The following is a 22,400-nucleotide window of genomic DNA, read 5'->3' as shown; positions in this document are numbered from 1 at the left end:
CAGCAAATCTACTGACCAATTCAGCTCAGTAACAATAACACTCAAACACTGTACTAAGCTTCATTATAAGACTGTTAAAAAGACATTCTTCTTATGGGTACCAATTAATTCCAGACACACTACTAGACTCTGGGGAAGCAGAAGGGTGAGGTGAGTTTGATCTGGCTTTTAGACCAATTCTTTCTTCACTCTGTCCTGGTTTTCTCCACCAGGAAAAAACAAAACAAAACAATGCTCACATAAGAATTTTAAACATTAGGGGCGCCTTGGTGGCTCAGTTGGTTAAGCGACTGCCTTCAGATCAGGTCATGATCCTGGAGTCCTGGGATCGAGTCCCACATCGGGCTACCGGCTCAGCGGGGAGCCTGCTTCTCCCTCTGACTCTCTCCCCTTCATGCTGTTTCTTTCTCGCTCACTCTCTAATAAATAAATAAAAATAAAATCTTTAAAAAATTTTTTTAAACATTAATAGGCTGGGAAGCCTATTTCATCCAAAGCAGCTCCTTTTAATGAAGTAAGTTGTAAGGCTTAGATCAGTTCCAGACTCAGAGGCTACCAAAAATCGGTCAATTAGTAGGCCAATAACTACAGATTCAAGGCGGCCTGGTACACTGTAGCTAACTACAAAGAACCCAAGTGTTCTTCAGAGATCCTCAAAATATTTAGGGAATTATACCAAAAATCAAAGGAAGCAGTGCAGAGCTAAACCTCAGTATCCTGGATCACTACCATACCCACCTGTAGGGAAACAAATGAAAAGCACTTACACCCAGAAATACCAGAGGCGGGTACTGAGGAAACCACGTGAACTCCTCAAGGCAGCCATCACCTACCTCTCCTGGGGGCCTAGGATGTGGTCTTTGTGTAGCACCAGATCTGGGGGAGGAAGGATTGTGGCATCTTCTTTCCTCTCCTTGGGTTCACAGGCTCTCCCCTTCTCTTCTTCATCTGTCACCTCCAAGGCTTTCTCTTGTTCTCCAAAACCCACTTGGCCGTCTCTAGAGAAGCCGTCAGAGCTGTGGCACGAATGAATGGAGTCCCTCTCCCGACGATCATCATCTTGTTCGTGACACTGGTCTAGCTCACTCAACTGAGAGCTTCCTTGACTCACATTACAGGAGGAGCCATACCTACTACTGCTGGTGGGGCTGTGAGAATGAGAGGAAGACAGATGATTACGTACATGCAAACTAGGGACCAGGACAAAAGTAATGGATAAATCCAGAAAGAATGATTCTTTCAGTAGCAAGAATCACAAATAGGAGGTTCCTGGGAAGACAGGACCAAACTTCACAATCTAGAAGAACTAACTGCTAGTCAGCAGAAGCACAAAGGAAAAACAATACAACATGCTGGATTCTCTAATAGCACTTAACCTCAACCTGTGAAAGACTTTGAAGCATACTCATCTGAAAGTGATTTTTGTAAGCAGGGGCTTAACTTTAATTATTAAGAATTATTAAATATAAAAGTAGCCTCTTGTTTACACCTAATATCTTTACCCGGACTTCTAAAGAAACTTGTCCAGTGGCTGTGATTAAAGTTTTCTAATTTCCATAAAGTAAAATGGATGAACTCTACTCCCTTTTTTTATTATTTACTAAACTGATGCCCCTTTTCTTCCTCTATAATTATAAATGTGAATGTCTGTTCCTTAGGATGAGCAAAGGAGATTGGTAATGTTCCTTCAGTTATCTCGCAGCTATCTACATAATGAGATAATGGAAACCATTAGGAGATGAAATCTATTACCAAAAAAATTCCTCTGGGGAATGGTCTCATCAACATGAATGTTACAACGATATCCCTGGCAGCACAGGGAATGTCCCAAAGATAAACTTGCCCACCTGTAACTGAGTTGCTCTCAGGACATGGCTCGTTTGGGATAAAGTGGACAAAATCCAACTCCTGGATCTGGGTCAGGACCATACTAATGCATTTCTATACTTGAAGAGAGGCCAGCCCAACCCTTTCTCAATCACCTAAATTCCCATACCCAGAAAGGAAATTTGTTCCCCTGCTATGAAAGACAGCACCTATAGCAGAGAAAGTGGCAGTGAATCATGATTAGAAAGAAGAGCAGTATCCACAAGTTACTCCCTTGAGCCATATACTGAATTTAAGGCTGTCAGTCCTACTCAAGACAGAGGTTCTAGATGATGGTCTGTAAGATCTATCCTAGCTCATATGGATAGTTCTATCCCAAGTCAGGGGCCCCCCTTTTACTTCCGGTATTCTGCTAGAAAGCCTCCATGCAAAAGGACAAAGATCCCTGCCACAGAGTCAAGCCTTTAACTAAAGGGTTTATGTTCACCCTTGACTAAACGAAGATACATCATTATTGTTTCCCAGGGATATTTTCTCTATGGTTCCTCCCAATTACCTGGTATCTTCAGGCTAATTTCTGATCCTTTGTCCCATGGCAGCAGGACAGGTACCAGGTCACTGTTATGAACAGTTCCTAACACATGTGTATACACACATATAAACACACACGATCTCTAAAACCAGTTACTTTGGACAGGTTTGGGCAAGAGGTCCTGGCAGCATTCTTAAGCTGTACTGTTTATGGTGCTTCTTCTTAGGGGAAATAACAGGATCTTTTCCACATGGACACAGCACAATGCTCCAGAATAAAGAACTACAGCAAATGATAGCCTTAAGCTCCTGTGACACTTTACTCATTTACCAGACACCAGTCTTAAGGGTGTGAGAAGGCAAAGACTGAAAGAAGCTATGCAAATCCATGTGGAATAGGATATAGAATATAAATTATCCCAACCTTTGCATCTTGCATTTTACTTAATAACCTCATTGCCACTGGAGAAAGCATCTTAGAAGACTTGGAAAGGCAAAGCACAGTATATCTCTCCCAGCTAGTATAGCTATAAGTGCTGAAGGCCCAAGGAAGCATCCTAGCCTATCATTAATATATGCCACACTACTACTTGCTGCCTCTTCCTGCCCTCCATTCTCCATTCCACTTTACATAAGGCAGAGCAAACCAGAGTGAGTAAATCCCAGGGCCCAGCCTTTCCTTTAGCAGTGAATTCCTTCTCCCAATAAATGAATTACATTTGGCACTAGAGAGACAGGAGAGGATGAAAAGACCCACACATTATTTCTTGTTACTTAACCTCTAGTTAACATGAAGCTCAGATGCTAAGAAAGACATAGGAAAAATAAAAAGCAGGCTACCATTAAACTACCACTAAGTCACTGCATCATAAATGGTCAATTTCTTAAAATCATTTATGATGCTTAGGTTGAGAACAGGCCTTTTGTTGATCTTTGGTTCCTTGATGCCATGGAGAGTAACTGGCTGCTGTACATTTGAAAGAGAGTCAGTACTAGCAGGCATCACCTCCTCCTTTTGAGTTTCTGGCTGGTGAAGTAGCTCAGTCACAGTGCAGTGTTCTTCCTTATGACTCCCTGAAGGATAGGTGGAGCTAGAAAGGTTGTCTTTGGAACCCCAGTGTTCTCCTGATGCTGAGACTCCCTGCTGGTTTTCCATTTCTCCAGGCCCTGAAAGCTCATGAGCACATATACTTGGCCTGGTCTCCTGCTGCTCAGAGGTGCCAGAGGGTTGAGTAGCTGGCTCAGCATTAGCCTCAGACATTTGAGAAGACTCTAAAGCTTTGTCAGCCTCCCTAGCATTAAGGTCCTGATCACTGCTGATAACCAAAGTTGGAGAAGAGGATTCTGCAGGCGTTTGTTCAGGGCCCCCTTTGTTCTCTTTTGGCCATGTGAATGAAAGATCCAGCTTCTTTCCAAACCTTAGTTTTAGATCATTTGCCATTATATTCCCTTTCCCCTCATTACGTCCCTCAAATAGAGTCGACAACTTTTTAAAACTGGCCATTAAACCAGGCTCTGCTGCTCTATCGCCAAAGGAAGGAGATGGGGAAAAGAAAGAGCTCAGTGGTTTCCCACAGTCAGTGGCAGAGGATGGGAAATGGAATTTTGGCCAATTGGTCATATTTGGGATGTCAAAATGAGGTCTTGGCTGCTCTGTTTCCTGGGGGACTGCAGGTAGATCTTTCTGGGTATCAAGTATCCCATAACTTTCTTTGGCACAAAGCTCAGGTTCCTCTAGCACAGGGTGGGAAAGGTATCCTTGGGGTTCTGGTGTGGCACTCTGGCCAACACTTGTCTCACTGAACAGTGCAGTACCGGTTTCCAGCGAACTGGCTGCCTGTAGTTCCAAGAAGTCTTGGTTTGTGGAGGCAGACTGCATAGCTGGTTTTGCCTTAAGAGGAATAGGTGGTGGAACCGGAGGAGGAAGCTCTTTGGCAATACAGGTAGGATCTGAATCCAAATGTGATGGCAATGGAATATGCTCTGCTTCCAATGATGCCTCTGTGTCTGTGCCCTGCAACAACCCCATTTCTCCTTCATCACTCAGAGACAATACTCCTTGCCCAGCATCGTCCCCTGAAACAGAAGGTGCAGCCCCAATCGTTTCAGAATCTTGGGGTTCTAGAATATTATCAGGAATATTATTGTTTTCCATTTCAGTTGTTAGTTTAGTATCATCTGTCAGGGTCTCTGAGTCTGACTTTGCACTAACTACAGTCATTGTACAGTCACTGAGAGTAGATTCTGAATTGAGTGCTGAAGAGGAAGCTTCTCTCCACAAATTTTCTGGAGGTACTGATCCTACAGTATCTCTGCAACTACCATTTTGAGGCCATGCAGTAGGTGGGATAGGTGATTCTTGTTTGTATGTGTCTGGTTTGGGACTTTTAAAAATTCCAAATAACTCACCTTTGAGGGACTGAGATGATGTACCAGAAGAAAGAGAGAAAAAGGAGTTTTTCTTTGGTGGTTTAGGAGGGGAGAAAAGTCCAGAGAAAGTTTTGGGAGGTTCAATTAAGCACCCAGAGAAAGATTTCACTTTTGTCACAAACCCTGAAAGCACCTCCACTGAGGAGCCCAACATTGATTTGTCTTCCTCTTTATCTGCCTCTCTGCTCTGGAGGTGCCTTCTACACCCTGGCTCCATAGAGGGAGAGGTTGGCTCCAGGATCTGTGTTAAGACCTCATCAGGGGCCTTTTCCAATGGCAAGTTTAAGAGGTCACTAGTAAATCTTTCATTTTGGTGGTGGTTAGCACAAGTGTCTGAATTGTTGAGCTTTTCAGTCAAATGGTTATCATGTGGAAAAGACTTGGCCAATGAGCCACTAGGGAAGGCTTCCTGTATGAAAGGTTCTTCTTCACAAGGAGCTACCCCAAGGGTCTCTGGACTGAGCTGTGTTTCAGTCTGGGCCTGAAATTCTGGTGAATGAGGAAAAATGTCATTCTGCAACTGATTTATCTGGAAATCTGCTAAAGATGTCCCTAGTCTGTAACTAGAATCTAGTTTTCCCTGATAGTCCTGCTCTACATTGAGCTCATCTGTAAGGGAAGTAACCCCGATGGTGTTGCTAATGCAAACACAAGGAGCCATTTGCTGTTCATGAACCACCTCCTGGGCTATGCTATCTCTATTGCCACTGGAACCTTCTCTAGTTCTTGTGCCACCCATGTCTACAAAAACACTTGGCTTCTTCCAGGGCTGGGAAGTCACTGGAGCAACAGTTGAAAGGCTGTGTTTTTCCCCAGGAGTCTGCTGCTTTCCATCCGAAAATGATAGGTTGAAGAAACTAAAAGAGCTATTACGAGAGGCATCCTTCTTGCTGCTTGAGTTAGTAGTGGAAAAAAAGGAAGGAAGTGTAAACAGCCCTTCTGCTTGAGATTTGGTTCTCGGTAGAGGAGCAGAGGCTCTGTTCCCAGATTTTTCAGATCCAGTCAGGAAAGAAAATACACTCTTTCTGGTGGGCAACTCTGGTTGAGAGGGAGAGGTTGTGGGAGTTGAATAACTCCAGTGTTGGTCAGAAAAATGATCTTGTTCCTTTGAATTTCTTGGGCTGAGAATATCAAAAGATAATTTATTATTTCTTGAAACTTCTGTCACTGTAGACACACCACTAGTTTTTATTGAAGAATCTCTGGAAGACTCTTCAAGACAATCTGCTGAGAAAGACTGACTTGGTGATTGCTGGGTTAGGTAGTCTCTGGAAGGTAACCCTTCCTCAGTCAAATTATTACTCTGTATATCCCTAGTCAATGGTTCTTTTAGCCCACTGTCATCAATAGTAATCTGCTTGTTCAGACTCCTACCTCGAACCTTCCTTTTAGAGGCAACTGGTGTAGCAGAAAAGTTCCCAACATCCTGGATAATTAGCTGTGCAGGATTAGGATTTGATTTGACTTCATCCTGATTAACCAATGAAGAAACAGACATATTTTCAGTTGTCTGTGTAGAAGATGGATTGGTTTTAAATAAATCCCCAAGGGTACCAAAAAAATTCGAAACACCAGGAGATTCATTCTTTTGCTGAGAAGGTATCTTTCTATTTTTATCACTATTCTTTTCTAAATTTGGTGGTCCTTCTTTATTCACCTGCGTTTTAAAGAGGTTCAAAAATCCAGATGCCTGTTTTCCATTTGATACTGTACTTACTAAAGAGTCTTCTCCCCGACCAAAGAGTTTCAATGCACTTTTAAATAATGTTCTCTCAGACTCTTTGGAAAACTGGTCCTGAGGAATCTCACAGTTCTTAGGTTCATCCCTACTAAACTGTGATGTAAGAGGAACTGAAATAGAGTCAACTGTAATTATTTCATTATCTTCTACATCTGATTTAGCCTGAGGAGTTGTCTGGCTTACCTGGATAACAGATTTTAACGAACTTTGTTTTTTCACATGAAAACTTTTATTTAAAGGGAATTCTTGCTTCATACTTTTAATAAATTCTGGTCGCTGCACATTGGATACTATTTGTCCTTCTAAATCCTTCTTGAGAAGACTTTCTTCTTTACCTTGGGAGTTACTCTCTAATTGTTTATTCAAGATTAATGACTGAAGACCATTATTTGTGAGCTCTGCCAAGTCTGACTGCTGATCCATTTTCTTCATGACCAAAGACTCTAAGGATTCATTCTCATCAAAATACAAAGTATTTCCAACTAAAGCAGAAAACAATGAAGTCACTTTGTTCATTGATGACATTTCTCCTGTTTGCTGTGGACTGTTAGTCATATTTTCAGGATGAACCAAAGAGGTAGCTTCTTCAGAAGACCGAACCCAATGTAAATGAGAAGGGTAAACTGATGAATCCTTTGCTGGAGACTGGTTCTTATCTCCTTCTATAAAATGACTTTTATTTAAGTCATGATTTCCAATAGTTTGGGGCTGATTTCTGAGATCCAATATATATTCAAAGTCTTCAGAACCACACACCCTTTCTTCAAAAGATCCAAAATTTCCTTTAAATTTCTGAAGATTATAGCCTGAAAAATCTAATGGTTGATCCTTTTGGCCACAACTTGACTCTTCAAATACTTGTGAAAAGGTTCCTAAATTTAGATACACTGGTCCCTCACTTCTTGGCAAAACTACAGATAAATCAAGAGGGTCATCAATTGGTTCCTCTTCAACACACCAGAATAATTCATCTTCCTTAAAACTATAGGCAGAAATTATGCTGTCATCCAACATAATACTTGATAGATCATTTGTCTGTAAACCACAATTCAAATACTCTTGATAAGAATAATCAGGTACAAATAAATATGCATACTGCCCAGTAGAATCAGTGAGGAGATAATACATATACTGACCATCATGGAACATATAATATCCATAATCTCCATCTTCTGATGGCCACCACATTCCACTTGCAAGACATGACAACCATTCTTGGTATTCATAACCAACACTTGAAAAAACAAAGTTTTCATCCATTCTTAATAATTCTTGATCAACTATGGAACATGTAGTCTTCTCATAACCTGAAGAACAACTTAAGTCAATGGGTAATTCTTCTAGTGAAGTCTTAGTCTCATTAATTGGAAAATAAGAATTTCCATATAATGAGTGAGCTGCCCACATATCACTTAATAAGTTATCTTCATTAAATGCTAACTGCTCCAATGATTCATATGGTAAGTCATGCCAAATGACACTGTTTGGATTTGTTCTCCACTCCAAGACATTTGCATTTTGATCCTTTTGGCAAAAATTCATTGCTGAATTTTCTGAGTCAGGCCACAAGAAAACATCACCTGATGGGAATGTATTTTGATTTAACATATAATAAACTGGCTGAAGTTTTCTGGAATTTTTGGAGAAATCTTTTATATCAGAGTCCCATTCATAACAGAAAGTATTATTCATCTCTTCAAAAGCCTGACAGTGGTCTGATATATTACGAATGTTAGTATTTAATACAGATGGATTTAACTTGTTTGAGTTTTTATGTATTTTCGCCTTAAGAACACGGTGTGGTGTCAGCCTCTCAGCCAAAGATTCCTCTAAGAGGCCCCGCTGAGTGCCTGGAGCACAGTGAAATACCCTGTTCTCAGAAGAAGGGCAATTGTTTTCCTTTTGCTGTTTTTTCCATGTGGGAGGGCAATGATGACTATCAACCCAAGCATCAGATAATGGTATATTTTCTTTAGGTAAAGATACAAAGCTTTTTATAAAGCCAGATGGTTCTTCTTTTTCAACATGGTTCTTCTGGTTTTCAGAAGTCACACATGAAGTAACAGGGATCTCATCCAAGGATAAACGTTTATTTCCATTCAAACTTTTTATGTTGCCTAAAGACATGGACCTTGCTTCATCTGGTTTACGAACAGTCACACTGTTATTGGATATCAGGTTAAATATTCCAGAGAGTAAGCCTGGGGTATTATTCTTATGATGAGAATCATCACTCTTCAAATTTAATTCTTGTTGACTAGACAAATTTTCAAGAGAAGAAAACCTGTTAAACAGACCAGAAAGGAGGCTTCCTTCGGTTCTTTTCTTGGAAGCTTTATCTACAAGTCTATCTTCATTAATTTCATTAACCAAGGTAGATTCTGAAATGGTAGTAGATGCTAATGAACAGTCTGATACTGTTAAAGATGTCATTTGTGTAAGAGTCTTACTTTCTTCTGAAGAATCTGAAGGAATATATTCTTTGGACATAATTTCAAGGATGGCTGAGGTATCTCTGTGACAGTTATCTACTGCTGTGTGGTCACTTGAATTTAATTTCTCTATGTTCCCAAATTCCCCAAGATCATTACTAATAATTGGAACTGAATTAGACTTTATTTTATTAAGTGTGTCATCTTCAGGACAATTTATTTGGTCATTTTTATTAAATGTTTCTGTATCATCAAATTTCCCTAAATTATTATGAATATTTGGAACTGAACTAGATTTTATTAAACTAAGTTTGGCATTTTCATGGCAGTTTCTTTGGATCTCTTCATCAATGGTTACTGCTGAATCAGGAAAATTCTGGTCAGTGACAGTGTTACGGCTGTCAGTGAAAGGAAATTTAAACAAAGGAAAAATGCTTCCTTTCTCTCTTAAATCCTGCTGCTTTTCAGAATGACTAAGAACTCTGAAAAATGGAATATGTAATTTTCCACTAAAGGAAAAGGAATGTCCATCTTTCTTAGGGTCCCTCTCCCATCCATCCTCTTCCAACTGGTGAATTTTCATAGATTCTGACAAAGTTTCCTTTGAACAGGTCTCAGGTGAATTGAGCAAAAACTGGCTAAATGATTTTCTGAGTGGCTCAAGAAAATCATCATCATTAGTAACTTTGTCCCCCTCTAATGGCTTTGAAGAAGACTCTTTATTTGCAGTTCTACTTCCAGTTATACAAGGTTGTCCTTGAGTGTCTTTAGCACATATTTTTGATTGATCTGGTAATAGAGACAGATCTATACAGGGTTTTATTTCCAAGAGACTCTCAATATCATCATTTTTATTTGCAGAACCACCTAAGTTTGAAGGTTCATTGGCCGCTTGGGAAGACAACAACAAATCCTCACTTGTGGGCATTTGCGTTGAGCTTGTAGTTTCTCCATCATTCCTATCTAGAGTGATAATACTACTATTATTGCCAAGAGTGTCTTCCCTTTGATTTGACTCTGATCCACACTCAAAAAAGTTTTCCTTTCTTGTTGGCATGTTCTGGTCATCATCTTTTTTGGTTTCATCCTTTTCCGAAAAGATCTTTAATGGATTTAGCATGTTAAAAACAGACTTTATAACTGAACCCTGACTCCGTGGAGTGGAATCCCTTCCAACGGTCTCTGTTACATCCTGAAAGCTTAAATTTCCAGTTTTACGACCTGTGTGCTCATTTTCAGAGGTTTTGTCATTTCTGCCAAAATCCTTATTATCAACTGCTTGAGAGGATAATGGAAATTGCATGGAAAGACCCTTCCCCAATACTGACTTGGCTCTGGGTTTAGATCCTGAATTAACTGTGTCTATTTGATTAAGAGTTTCTGTTTTCTCTGGAACTACAGAAACCAGCTTTTCCACAGAGGTTGTTAGATGCTTTGTGCCCGAACCCACTTTTTCTGTGAGTGAACTGAACAAAAAACCAACAGCACATTTCACTCCATTCATTTCAGGGAAAGAGATGGCCTTGTCCTTGTCATTCTTGACAATGTTTGAAGGTGGTATTTGATCCCCAGGCATTTTCTGTTCCGCATTATCAACAGTACTGTTGTGTTTAAGTGATTTTTTAGTTTTTGAAAGGGAACCAAATCTATTAATCTCTTCTTCCTTCTCTGCTAAATATTCTGACACTGTTTCTACCAAACACTGAAGCTCATCCATTGTATCAACATAGTCCTTCTTGGGTTCCTCAAGAGAGGAAGGGGTCACCTCTTCCATGGGGCACCCAGACAGATCTCCAGGTGTTTTTGCATCACAATTCACCTTTGGTAATGAGAATACTGGACATGTTACATGATATTCTTCAGGTAAGCCTCCAATATGATGGATATTGGATGGAGGACTTGTTGGTGACAGTAAACCTTCCTCTATATCAGTAAGAGGAGAACTCAGAAGTTCATCAGAAGTACTGCTAGTAGAATCTTCAAGAACATCTAATGGAGTGAAATTAGTGACATGCTGGTTTAAGCCAGATGACTTTTCACAGTTCTTAAAACAACCAGAAAGATCATAATCATGATTTTGCAACTTAGTGGTCCACGTACCACTCTTAACCACAAAACCATTTTTGTAAGGGCGCAAAATTGGATAATTTTGTTTCTTCTTTTCAATGTGGCAAATGTTACAATTTTCAGTGTAAGGATATGTACTTTCCAAGTCAGTCTTAGTTCCTGATCTGTCACCATACTGTCTTGTTTCACTGTCTCCAAAATGATGGTATAACAGCTTGTTTTTCCTTCTATCTATTGTATCATATTTCTGAGGATATCTGGAGAACACAGATGTTTCAAACTTATGGTCAAAATTAAAAGCAGTAGAATATTCAGTTTCTTGACCCTGAGATGGTATCTTTTTCCAATTCTTGTACTTCAGTTGTTCTTGTTGGTTATCATATTTATCAGTTTTTGAAAGAGCTCTAATTTCTTTTACTTCTGCTTCCTTTATGTTACTGCTTTCTAGAAACTCTTGTGTTATTTTCCCCTCTCTCTCCTCATATATACTTTCTTGCTCTTCATAGTCAACATCAGAGAAAGCTGAAATAATCCTAATTTTGTCATTTTTGGCCTGCAAACCTTGTCTGATGTAAAGGAATAAAATCAGAGGAATAGTAAGGCAAAGAAAAGAGAAGAAACAGGGAAAAGGAAGAAACAAATTATAAAATTTAGTGCATGTTCAATGAGAAAACTAAAATAAAATTGTCAATATGATAAAAACCATTCAGACTGAAAAAATATGATAAAGAAATCTCTGTGTTCTTAAATCAATATTAAAGCAATTTAATCAAAGAGTTTTTCCACATCAGAAAAAGAACAGCTATAGTAATAATCATAGCTACTTGCTACCATGAGCTTTTTAGGATCCTTTTATTTTTCAAGAAAGATAGAAACAAGCAAAATGAACACGTTTCCTCAATATTTAGAATGTATTTGCAATGCCCAGGTTTAGAACTGTTAAGTATTCGACATATCAAGGGATTTCAAGAAACCCAAATTTGTTGATTAATTTAGGTCTGAAAAGTCAAGCTGTTAACTTGCTCAAAGTTATTATTTGAGGCAGTATAGCCAAAAGTATGGTCAAACATACTTCATTTGAGGAAAAAAGAAAAAATAGGGGTACCTGGGTGGCTTAGTTGGTTAAGTATCGACTCTTAATTTTGGCTCAGGTCGTGATCTCAGAGTGGTGAGATCGAGCCCCAAGTCGGGCTCTGTGCTCAGCACGGAGTCTGCTTAAGATTCTCTCCCTCTCTCTGCTCCTCCCCCTGCTCCCACTCCCATGAGCACACTCATGCCCTCTAATAAATAAATCTTTAAAAAAGAAAAAAATACATACATAATAAAAATAATCTTTGACTGTCAGAAGTCAAACCTTGTTATAGCCTGATGGAACAATTATTTAAAGCATTATAATTTGTGAAATCTAAAAGCTATATATGCAATGAGGATCACAGTGAAATGAGTATCTTTCCCTATACTGATTTTTTTTAAGATTTTATTTATTTATTTGACAGAAAGAGACACAGCGAGAGAGGGAACAAAAACAGAGGGAGTGGGAGAGGGAGAAGCAAGCTTCCCGCGGAGCAGGGAGCCCGATGTGGGGCTCGATCCCAGGACCTGGGATCATGACCTGAGCTGAAGGCAAACGCTTAATGACTGAGTCACCCAGGCACCCCTTCCTATACTGATTTTAACACTAGAATCTACATTCCAACTTAAGTCAATGAATACATAAGATACCTGACCTTTCTTTCAGTTAAATTAGAAACTGCCTGCTTCCTGTGTACTCATGTAGGGGTACAGAGAGGACCTGCAGACTAGGAGCTTATCATCTCAGTATGTTCCTGTGTAGATTTAACTTCCAGTTGCATTTATTTAGGAAACAGAAGCAAGATCACAGTGGTCATTTAGTCACTAAAAATCTTCAAGAGAGATTTGAAGAGATATTAATAATAAACTTCAAGAGATATTCTTTTGACCCCTCTCAACACTAGACACACTTTAGCAACAAACCTTAAATTATGTATTTTTACATAATTTATGTAAGTTTCCAGTTATTCTGGATTCATCAGGCAAAAGCCCATTTGGTTGAGCGAAGAAATCCAATCCACTTTTTTTACATGCAGTTTCATTATTGTCCAGTATCCTCAAAAACTCAAACTAACTCCAGCCTAGAAGTCTTTATACTTCAACTTAAATGAACAGAGAGCCATTGCTGTAGTGAATGAAGCTATTTATATTTACACTTCTAATTTACCGGCAGATACTAAGAACATGTTTGTTCCCTTAGGATTTTAAATGGTCTCCCTAAAAAACTGTGTAACCTCAAGACTTAGACCATCTCCAAGAACTTGATATCTACAGTAAGACAGAAGTTTAAAATTCAGTACTACCGATAAAATGTCTTCAAAACTTTCTGAAGGATAAATCATTTCAAAATTTAAGTTAAAAATGTTTATGATAAAAGGTTACTTAAAAATCATGTAATTTTTGGGGTGCCCGCGTGGGTCTTTAGGTTAAGCATCTGCCTTCGGCTCAGGTAAAGATCCGATGATCTTGGGATCGAGCCCCGCTTCAGGCTCCTTGCTGAGTGGGGAGTCTGCTTCTCCCTCCCCATCTGCCCCTCCCCACCTCGTGCTCTCTCTTGCTCACACGCTTTCAAATAGATAAATAAATAATTGTAATTCTCTTCTCTGCTGGAGATGAAAAAAATATTCACTCTTTAACCTCATTTCATATACTGATACAGTAAAATTAAAAAATCTTTAGCAAAAAATTATTATAAAGTGTATCACTAATGTTCCTCTAAGTATTATTATAGCAGTAGCCCAGGAAATAACTAAAATAATAATAGGGTAATAACTGGGTAAAAAGCAGTGTTCTAGAAGAGTATGTAGTCATTTAGGTTGATATGCTACTATTACTGTTAGCGTACACATCTAAATGCTTACAAATACAGAGGGAAAAGAGGGCCAAAAGTATTGAGTTTTTTGCTATTTTTTTTTCCTTAAAGTAGGACAATATAAACAACTAAAATCAAATAATTAAAAAATAAAATTTTCATCTAATAAACCAGCAAGGAGTAGAGACCAACTACAGTAGGATTCCTGGCATATTTCTTTTTTAGAATCAGATTATAAACCGTAAAAATTCTATGTGATGGTTGATATATAAAAAAATTCATTGAAAATATTTCCAGAGATGATAGTAAACTGAGATAGGATGTTGTCTAGCAGACAGGCAACCAAATGAGGATCAGGATAAATACTCACCAGTTTGGTAAAATGAGCAAAAAGAAATGATATGTTATTATGGTATGGTGAATTTTAGCAATCAAAAGTATGAGCTAAACTGGAATGGTTTTTGTTTTGTTTTTAAAGATTTTATTTATTTGAGACAGAGAGAATGAGAGACAGAGAGAGCACAAGAGGGGGGAGGGTCAGAGGGAGAAGCAGACTCCCTGCTGAGCAGGGAGCCCGATGCGGGACTCGATCCTGGGACTCCAGGATCATGATCTGAGCTGAAGGCAGCTGCTTAACCAACTGAGCCACCCAGGCGGAATGGTTTTTAAAACATTAACTTCCAACCAATAATTGATTCAAACAAGGACCATCAATGGATGCTAAAATCAATGGGTAAAATGTTGGGGAAACAGAATAATGACACAATCTAAGAGAGAATGAAATAAAAAGTGAATGTGCCAGACTGTTAACACAATTGATGAATCTAGGCAACATGAATATGGGTGTTAATGTAACATTTTTCCAAATTTTGTTTGAATTACTTTTTAAAATGGGGGAAAAAGGGGGCGCATATATGTATATATTTGTTTTTATACTCATAAATTATATGATAGTAGTCTATGGAAGGGCACATAAGAAACAAACAGGGGTGGTGTGAGAACTAAGAGATAGGAAGGGGACAGAGGAGAGGAGGACAGGTGTGGGTGGGAGATTCTTCACTGTATGCTGTATTGTACCTTAACATTTTTTAACCATGTCAATGTTTTATATATTTAAAATTTTTCTAAAGTTCCAGCATAAGTACTGAATCTGCTATGAAGAGATCATCTGAAGTTCCCAGAAATATTTAGGTAGGAAGGATTATCCAAACATTTAACATCTGTGATTTTCTTTTTTTAATCGTGGTGAAGAGTATATCAGAATCACTGGGCTGGGCAGAGGCATGAGCTGTTTTTTTTTTCAGTCATCCACCCCAAGATAGCCTGCTCTCACCAGTTGAGAATCACTGATCATAAAGAGAAATATTAATGACAGAAATGTCTAAATGTGAATGTACAGAAGAGAAAAAAGACTGAGAATCTATACAAAATGGCTATATTTTGGTCTATCATACTGTTATACTTCCACTACCACCTCAGGTTAAAACATCCAAATACTGTCAGTTGCATCTTGGAAACTACATACCAGGAAGAGAAAGTGCTTGGTTTCCAAAACCCACCTGAGAGCCCGCCGCTCTGGATAATCAAGATCGTAACTTTGCATAGAGTCATTGCAGGAATCCCGGGAACTGCCCTGAAGTAGCAGCTGCTGTGGCAATCCCACTGGCACGGCGAACTGGTGCACAGAAGCATTGGGCTGAGAAGTCGTATGGTAAGGAGGTGGGATGCTGTTGCTGGTCTCACTGCGATAGTCACTATCTCGGTCATCAACGGCACTATCAGGATCTTCAAAAGCTGTGGAATAAACACAGTCAATCAAAGCATCTCAGCTTTATTTAGTTTTTAGAATTTTTTTCTGCTTCTAACTTAGGTAACCACAAGCCTAAACCTTGAGAACAAGAGCAAGCTGAGCTGCATGTGAGCCAAGTGACCTCAAACCCATGTGCAAAACTGTTTCAGTTAATACTCCTAAGTTTCTTTCATTAGTGTTGATTCTTAGAGGAGTTCCAAACTGTATTTTCCCAATGCAGAATTCTCTGGAATTGATTCTCCACCTATCACGACTCTAGTGAAAATCTGTTTTTAAACGTCATAGATTCTATTCCTCTATTGTTATCAAAATGGGTAGAAGAGAAATTTTCATTTAGAGTTGGCTTGCTGTTGTTAGACTTTAAAAATACATGGCTGAACCCAATAAGCAGGTCCAACATCAGAAGGTGGTCAAATAATCAGGAGGCGCAAAGCCAAGGCTCTGAAGAACCAAAAGTTCTAGATACAACTAAGAATAGTAGCAGTCTTTTTTTTTTTTTTTAAGTATTATGCCAAATTTTATTTGTTTTTTGTTTTTTGTTTTTAAGTAAGCTGTATACCCATTGTGGGGCTGGAACTCATGACCCCAAGATCAAGAGTCACATGCTCCACTGACTGAGCCAGCCAGGCCCCCGAGAACAGTAGCAATCCTACTGTCTTGCTGCAGCAACAGGTTTTTCTAACAATTCCTATCAAGTACCTCTACCCTGGGGCTCAGAATTTCCATCCAAAGTCTGGGCTGAAGGGGAAGAGGAAAACATAAGCACTACCAATGGGATCTTGCTGACAATGCAGCCAAGTTTATCTAACAACAGTGACTATAATACCATAGAATTATTTCTGCTTTTCAGGCCAGCACCTGACTGGCTAGTTTTATTCTTGATGTTAACTAAAATGACCACAGTTACAAATCCTGCTCCAAACAAAATTAAAAATATTTAACACTGTACTTGGAAAGGGAGCTCAACCTAATAGTGCTTTGTGGTTTGTTTTATAGAGAAGCCATTTCTGACACCAACCCCGTATGTGTATAATTAACAAGGTCCCAGATGTCCTGTCTTGCCAATTTCCTATTTGGCTCAGTGAGGAAAAGGAACGTTCATTATCCCAAAATGGAGATACTTTTAGCAGATGATGAACTCCTTATATTAGTAATTTTTTAAAAAATCTTGGTAGTTATGTAGGCAGTGAGAACCTTCTGAAGACCATAAGATTAGGCTTTCACAATCACTCAAGCAGGAGATAAGAACCTGCATCCATTCAGTAGAAATGGAAAAGAACTGATGAACTGGAAAAAGAAAAACCCAAACAAATGATAAAACGTGGGGACAAATGGAAGGTAAAAGGGAAATGACACCATGACATCAAACTACCTAGTAGATAATAATTCCACTAAAAGAGACAAGGGGCACAAACATGTGGGTTTTACAAGCAACGAAGAATATTTGAACACCAGATTCCAGACAACACTGTGGGTATAGCTAGGAGTATGGGTAGAAGATCTCATGAGCTTTTCCCTTTTGAGTTTAAGTGTGAACATAAGACAAGGACAGTGATCAGAACCTCAGGAGAAAAAAATCAGTATGAGAAAGAGGCTAGGGGTGCCTGGGTGGCTCAGTCGGTTAAGAGTCTGCCTTGGGCTCATGATCCCAAATAAACCCCCTCGCATTGGGCTCCCTGCTCAGCAGGGAGTCTGCTTCTTCCTTTGTCCCTCCCCACTGCTCATGCTCTCTCTCTCTGAAATAAATAAAATCTTAAAAAAATATATATATTAAGAGTATTAAAAGGAAGGAAGGAAGGAATAGGCTAACCTTCAAGTGGCCTGGAAGGGTACTTAGTCAAACAATAGGGGATGCAAAGAATTCTGCTCACAAAGAATTCTGATCACATATTAGGAAAAAAAAAAAAAAGACTTCAGAGGCACTGGTTTCAGATCTTGATGCATTTGTTGTTCTCAACACTAGAAAGAAAGGATCAAGGGACAAAAACCAGTGTGAAGAAGTCAGATGGATTTTTCATGCATACAGATGAGAGGGCAGAGGCAACAAAGGAGACAAAGCCAAAAGTCTACTTAAACTCCAGCAGAAGTATCAACACATACCCCAGAGAGCCAAAAAGGGAACAGCAATAGACAATCCCACTGATTATGGGGCCAGGAGAGAGTAGCTCAGCCAGAGTTAGGAGCCCACGATCCAGAGCCAGAAACTATGTCGGACAGACCCTTAGTTTTTCACTGCATCTGACCTATTACTCCTAAATAACGCTCTGATTTTTTATTTTGCTAGGCTAAGGGGAAGAATACTCCAAAACTTTCCTAAAAGCTGACAACGTTTCTATACTAAAGAAATAAAGGGCAAATATTAAGAAACAGAGTTTTTATGGAAAGAGGAGGCTAGGAGTAGAATATGAAAAGTAGGAGGGGATAGGAAAAAAGAAATACAAAGAAGTGAGGTGAGACAAAGAAGAGAAACAGAAAAAAGGTAGATGAGGGCAAAGACCAGATTTTCTCCCCCGATACTATCCCTGATCTCCCTAAAAAGAAAACTTCCTGGCACCACCAAGGCTGATTAGAAACTAACAAGGGAAATTAAGAAAAAGGCTTGAACAAAAGAACTGTGCTTTCAGTGTGGCAGTGACAATCCCTTACTGGCTCTACTCTACTTCACAACACGACTGCAGCTAAAACAGGAAACTCCTCGCTTCACTGAGAAAAAAAACCTGAGTGCAGGTTTGGGTTACTCAGCCTAAGGAGGACTTGTGAGCTAGGCTGAGGGCAAAAATTGAAAAGCCCTTGGAAAACTGAAAGGCTGGGAAAATTAACTCATTCAAGTATTTACTAAGTGCCTTTAAGTACAAGCCTAAACAACACAGAAGATTCAGAGTATACAATCAGTCTAATAGAGAGAAAATACAGACACAAATACAAGAAAGTAACTATCATGAGAACAGTACAAATCAAATGCTATATGAGTTGAAGGTAAGGTCACTTCCTGTTAGGGTGAGCAAAGAAACCTTTATGGAGGAGACAACTTTGAAAGACTGGTAGGTTTTCAACAGGTGAAGTTTGGAGGGGAAATACCTTCTAGAATCTGGATAAAAACAATGGCATGAGTAAAAGCCCAACAGTGAAAAGGCTATATGTATTTTTGAAAAACACTTTGTAGCTCATTTGGTAGGTGCATAAAAGGACATGGAAGGGAATGATAGAAAATAAACCCGGGGTGAGTAATCTAATCCGGGGCAAAAATGGGCCCCAGGGCGCCTGGGTGGCTCAGTTGGTTAAGCGACTGTCTTCGGCTCAGATCACGATCCTGGGGTCCCACAATCGAGTCCCACATTGGGCTTCCTGCTCAGCAGGGAGTCTGCTTCTCCCTCTGACCCTCTTCCCTCTCATGCTTTCTATCTCTCATTCTCTCTCTCAAATAAATAAATAAATAAATAAATAAATAAATAAATAAATAAATAAGGGCCCCAGGTACAGAGAAGGCGCTCAAACAATACTGAATGAAATACTGAACAATGAAGCTTTCTGGTATGTGGTAGTCCTGGATTGAATCCTTGTCTTTAAATCTAGAATACAGGTAGAACTTTATCACCCTGAGAAAAAAGGAAAGAGAATTCAAACCATTTTTTTCATGGCTTACTTTTTTCTTGGAAAAACCTTAAGTTATCTCAACTCTCTTAGGCTGCCTTTGAGCAGTTTCCTAGTGGAAACACTAAGGATTCAAATCACAGAAAGTACATATTCATAAGAAATTCCAGTGACAGAACAAAATTTGGCCCCTCTTAGCACCTGCTGGATACCTAAGCACTAGGACTCAAACAATCCCCGTGTAAGATGGGTAACAGAGCCAGTAACATCAGCCTAAGGCTGTGTATCTCGCTGGAAAGGACTGCCCACTCTCAAAGCTCTAGAATGCAGATGGCCTCCAGCCTACCTGGCCTGCTTCAAGGAAGGTAAAACCATGTCCTCAGTGCCTTGTTTACATAAATAAACTTCCAGAAGGAACCTTCTTCTAGTCACTGTACTCCTTAGCCAAGACACCAAGGGAGAGGGTTTCCTACACTAGGTGCTGATGATATTACCTATCTCTGGGAAGGAAAAATCTAGAGATACTGCCAAGATTATAACTGGGACTTTGGTTTGAAATCCCTCTCTCTCTCTCTCTCTCTCTCTCTCTCTCTCTCTCTCTCACACACACACACACACACACACACACACACACACACACACACAGTCTTCAAAAAAAAAATCCATGAAAGGATATAACATTCCACTGCAAGTAATGGTCTTTGAGATTTAAGTAGGGGAGGAGAAGGGAGTGGAATTATATACACTTGTACACATGAATATCTAGCTTCATAGTTCAGACAGAGTGTGTTAAAGGGTAAAATCAAAAGAATTATAAGGAATTCAATTTCTTACGTACTCTGCTGTTCTCCCCAGCCCAAATAGGTCCAGTGACCTAAGAAAACCGCAAATGGTAGCAAAAAAGAAGAATGACACAGACAATTTTAGGAATAATTCAAAGATCGTTTCCCCATTCCACCAATGATTACAAACCTTACCTTGCTTGAACCTGCCCTTACTTGTATTCCATTAATTTTACATAACATGTAGAGAGCCTTCTGCTTCTATCAAGCATGAGACAAATCTACAAAATACCCTTGCTTTAATTCACCATATAGAGAATAACAAAAAACTACTTCTACACTCTTTTTTAAAAAGTTTTATTTACTTAAGTAATCTCTACACCAAATGTGGGCCCCAAACTCATGACCCTGAGATCAAGAGTCAGACACTCCCCTGACTGAGCCAGCCAGGTGCCCCTGCTTTTATACTTTTAAAACTCCTTCTGGCCTAGGTCTCAGATCATCATCTAGGGGCCAATATACCCTTCCTCATTCAAAATGACAAAAATTCGACCTGTCTCTAAGAAATCCTTCCTGTCTGTTTGTTCTCCAAACCTGAGCCTATCAGACCTGATGCAGTGGAAAAGAGAGTGATTCCGTTGTCTGGGAGCGATGATGTCTAATTTTGATGCTCCCTACTGAAAATTAAAAGGCCAAAGAATGGCATTAATATGTAATCTTCCTGCAGAGAAAGGGGAACCCTCCTACACTGCTGGTGGGAATGCAAGCTGGAGCAGCCACTCTGGAAAACAATATGGGGGTTCCTCAAAAAGTTGAAAATAGAGCTACCCTACGACCCAGGAATTGCGCTACTGGGTATTTACCCCAAAGATACAAATGTAGTGATCCGAAGGGGCACGAGCACCCCAATGTTTATAGCAGCAATGTCCACAATAGCCAAAGTATGGAAAGAGCCTAGATGTGCATCAACAGATGGATGGATAAAGAAGATGTGGTGTATATATATACAACGGAATATTATGCAGCCATCAAAAAATGAAATCTTGCCATTTGCAATGACGTGGATGGAACTAGAAGGTATTTTGATAAGCAAAATAAGTCAACCAGAGAAAGACAAATATCATATGATCTTACTGATATGTGGAATTTGAGAAACAAGGCAGATGATCATAGGGGAAGGGAGGGAAAAATAAGAAAAAACCACAGAGGGAGACAAACCATAAGAGACTCTTAATCTCAGGAAACAAACTGAGGGTTGCTGGAGTGGAAGGGGGTAGGAAGGATGGGGTGGCTGAGCATAAATGGACACTGGGGAGGGTATATGCTCTGGTGAGTGCTATAAATTGTGTAAGACTGATGAATCACAGACCTGCACCCCTGAAACAAATAATACATTATATGTTCATTTAAAAAAATTAAATAAAAAATCTAATCTTCTAATGTAATAAAACACTATAGCCTTCTGCTCAGAATTTTTTCAACTGCCTACAAAATTTAATAAAATCCATTAAAATACAGAAGTTTTGAATGATGAGAGAAAACTGAACATTTTCTACTCATTTTTCAAAATAAAATATTCAATGTTAATTACATTTAAATCCTATTCCATATCCAAAACTGAATTTGAGGCAACTAATGTCACACACACACACACACACACACACACACACACACACACACACACATGCAATCACTAAAAATAGGTCTTTATCTCAAGAAACAAGGAGTAATTTAGCTTCATAATTAAGAATGTGAGTACCCAAGCCAAAACTAAGTTCTTCTAGCTTTGCCACTACTAGCTATATGGTCTTAAAAAAGTTATTTTAGATATTTCTTCAACATTAATATAAGAATATTATGAGTCTCACTGGTTACTGAAGGACTGTAAGAGAAAATGCATGTAAAGTACCTAGTACAGGCCTCTGGAACAGGGCAAGCAAGTGGCATTTCTTGTTGTTTCGTCATGTTGCCAAGTTTTTGCTTGCCCTTATAGGTTCCTAATAAATAGGTAGCAGGAAGACCCATACACTGATAGCCCTAGTATCTGTTGAGGGATTGTCTATGTTTGGGTTAGAAAGTCCTCAGTGTTCTAAGGGTGCAGTTCCCTTGAAAATTTGCAGTTAAGATTCAAAATTCTGGAAGCACTGAATGATGCCAACAGAAGCTCATTTCATTACCTGAGCTAACTCCCAATCCTGGAGATATGGGACTACTAACCAGTCACACTCTGTTTAATGTAACTATACACTAAGAATCAGTTTTCTTCCTATATTTATCTTCTTCCTATAACTCCATCTCTTCTCTT

General features: G+C 39.2%; 1 protein-coding gene across 1 annotated transcript in view; it reads right to left on the bottom strand.

Annotated features, from left to right (window-relative positions):
- Positions 1-22,400, bottom strand: part of UNC13B (unc-13 homolog B) — a 213,361-nt gene that overhangs the window by 84,557 nt on the left and 106,404 nt on the right. The window contains exons 8-9 of the mRNA XM_028115241.2: positions 15,472-15,706; positions 834-1,148 (exon numbers count right to left, since the gene is read on the bottom strand). Coding sequence (XP_027971042.1) covers positions 834-1,148; positions 15,472-15,706 — 550 coding nt within the window. The remainder of the gene's footprint in view (positions 1-833; positions 1,149-15,471; positions 15,707-22,400) is intronic.

This window comes from Eumetopias jubatus, unplaced genomic scaffold (genome assembly GCF_037043125.1).
Source record: "Eumetopias jubatus isolate StellerSeaLion01/CBP00866 unplaced genomic scaffold, mEumJub1_p1.0 scaffold_15, whole genome shotgun sequence".
Classification (NCBI taxonomy): domain Eukaryota; kingdom Metazoa; phylum Chordata; class Mammalia; order Carnivora; family Otariidae; genus Eumetopias; species Eumetopias jubatus.
The sequence above is the reverse complement of the archived record's forward strand: the minus strand, read 5'-3'. Positions and strand labels throughout refer to the sequence as shown.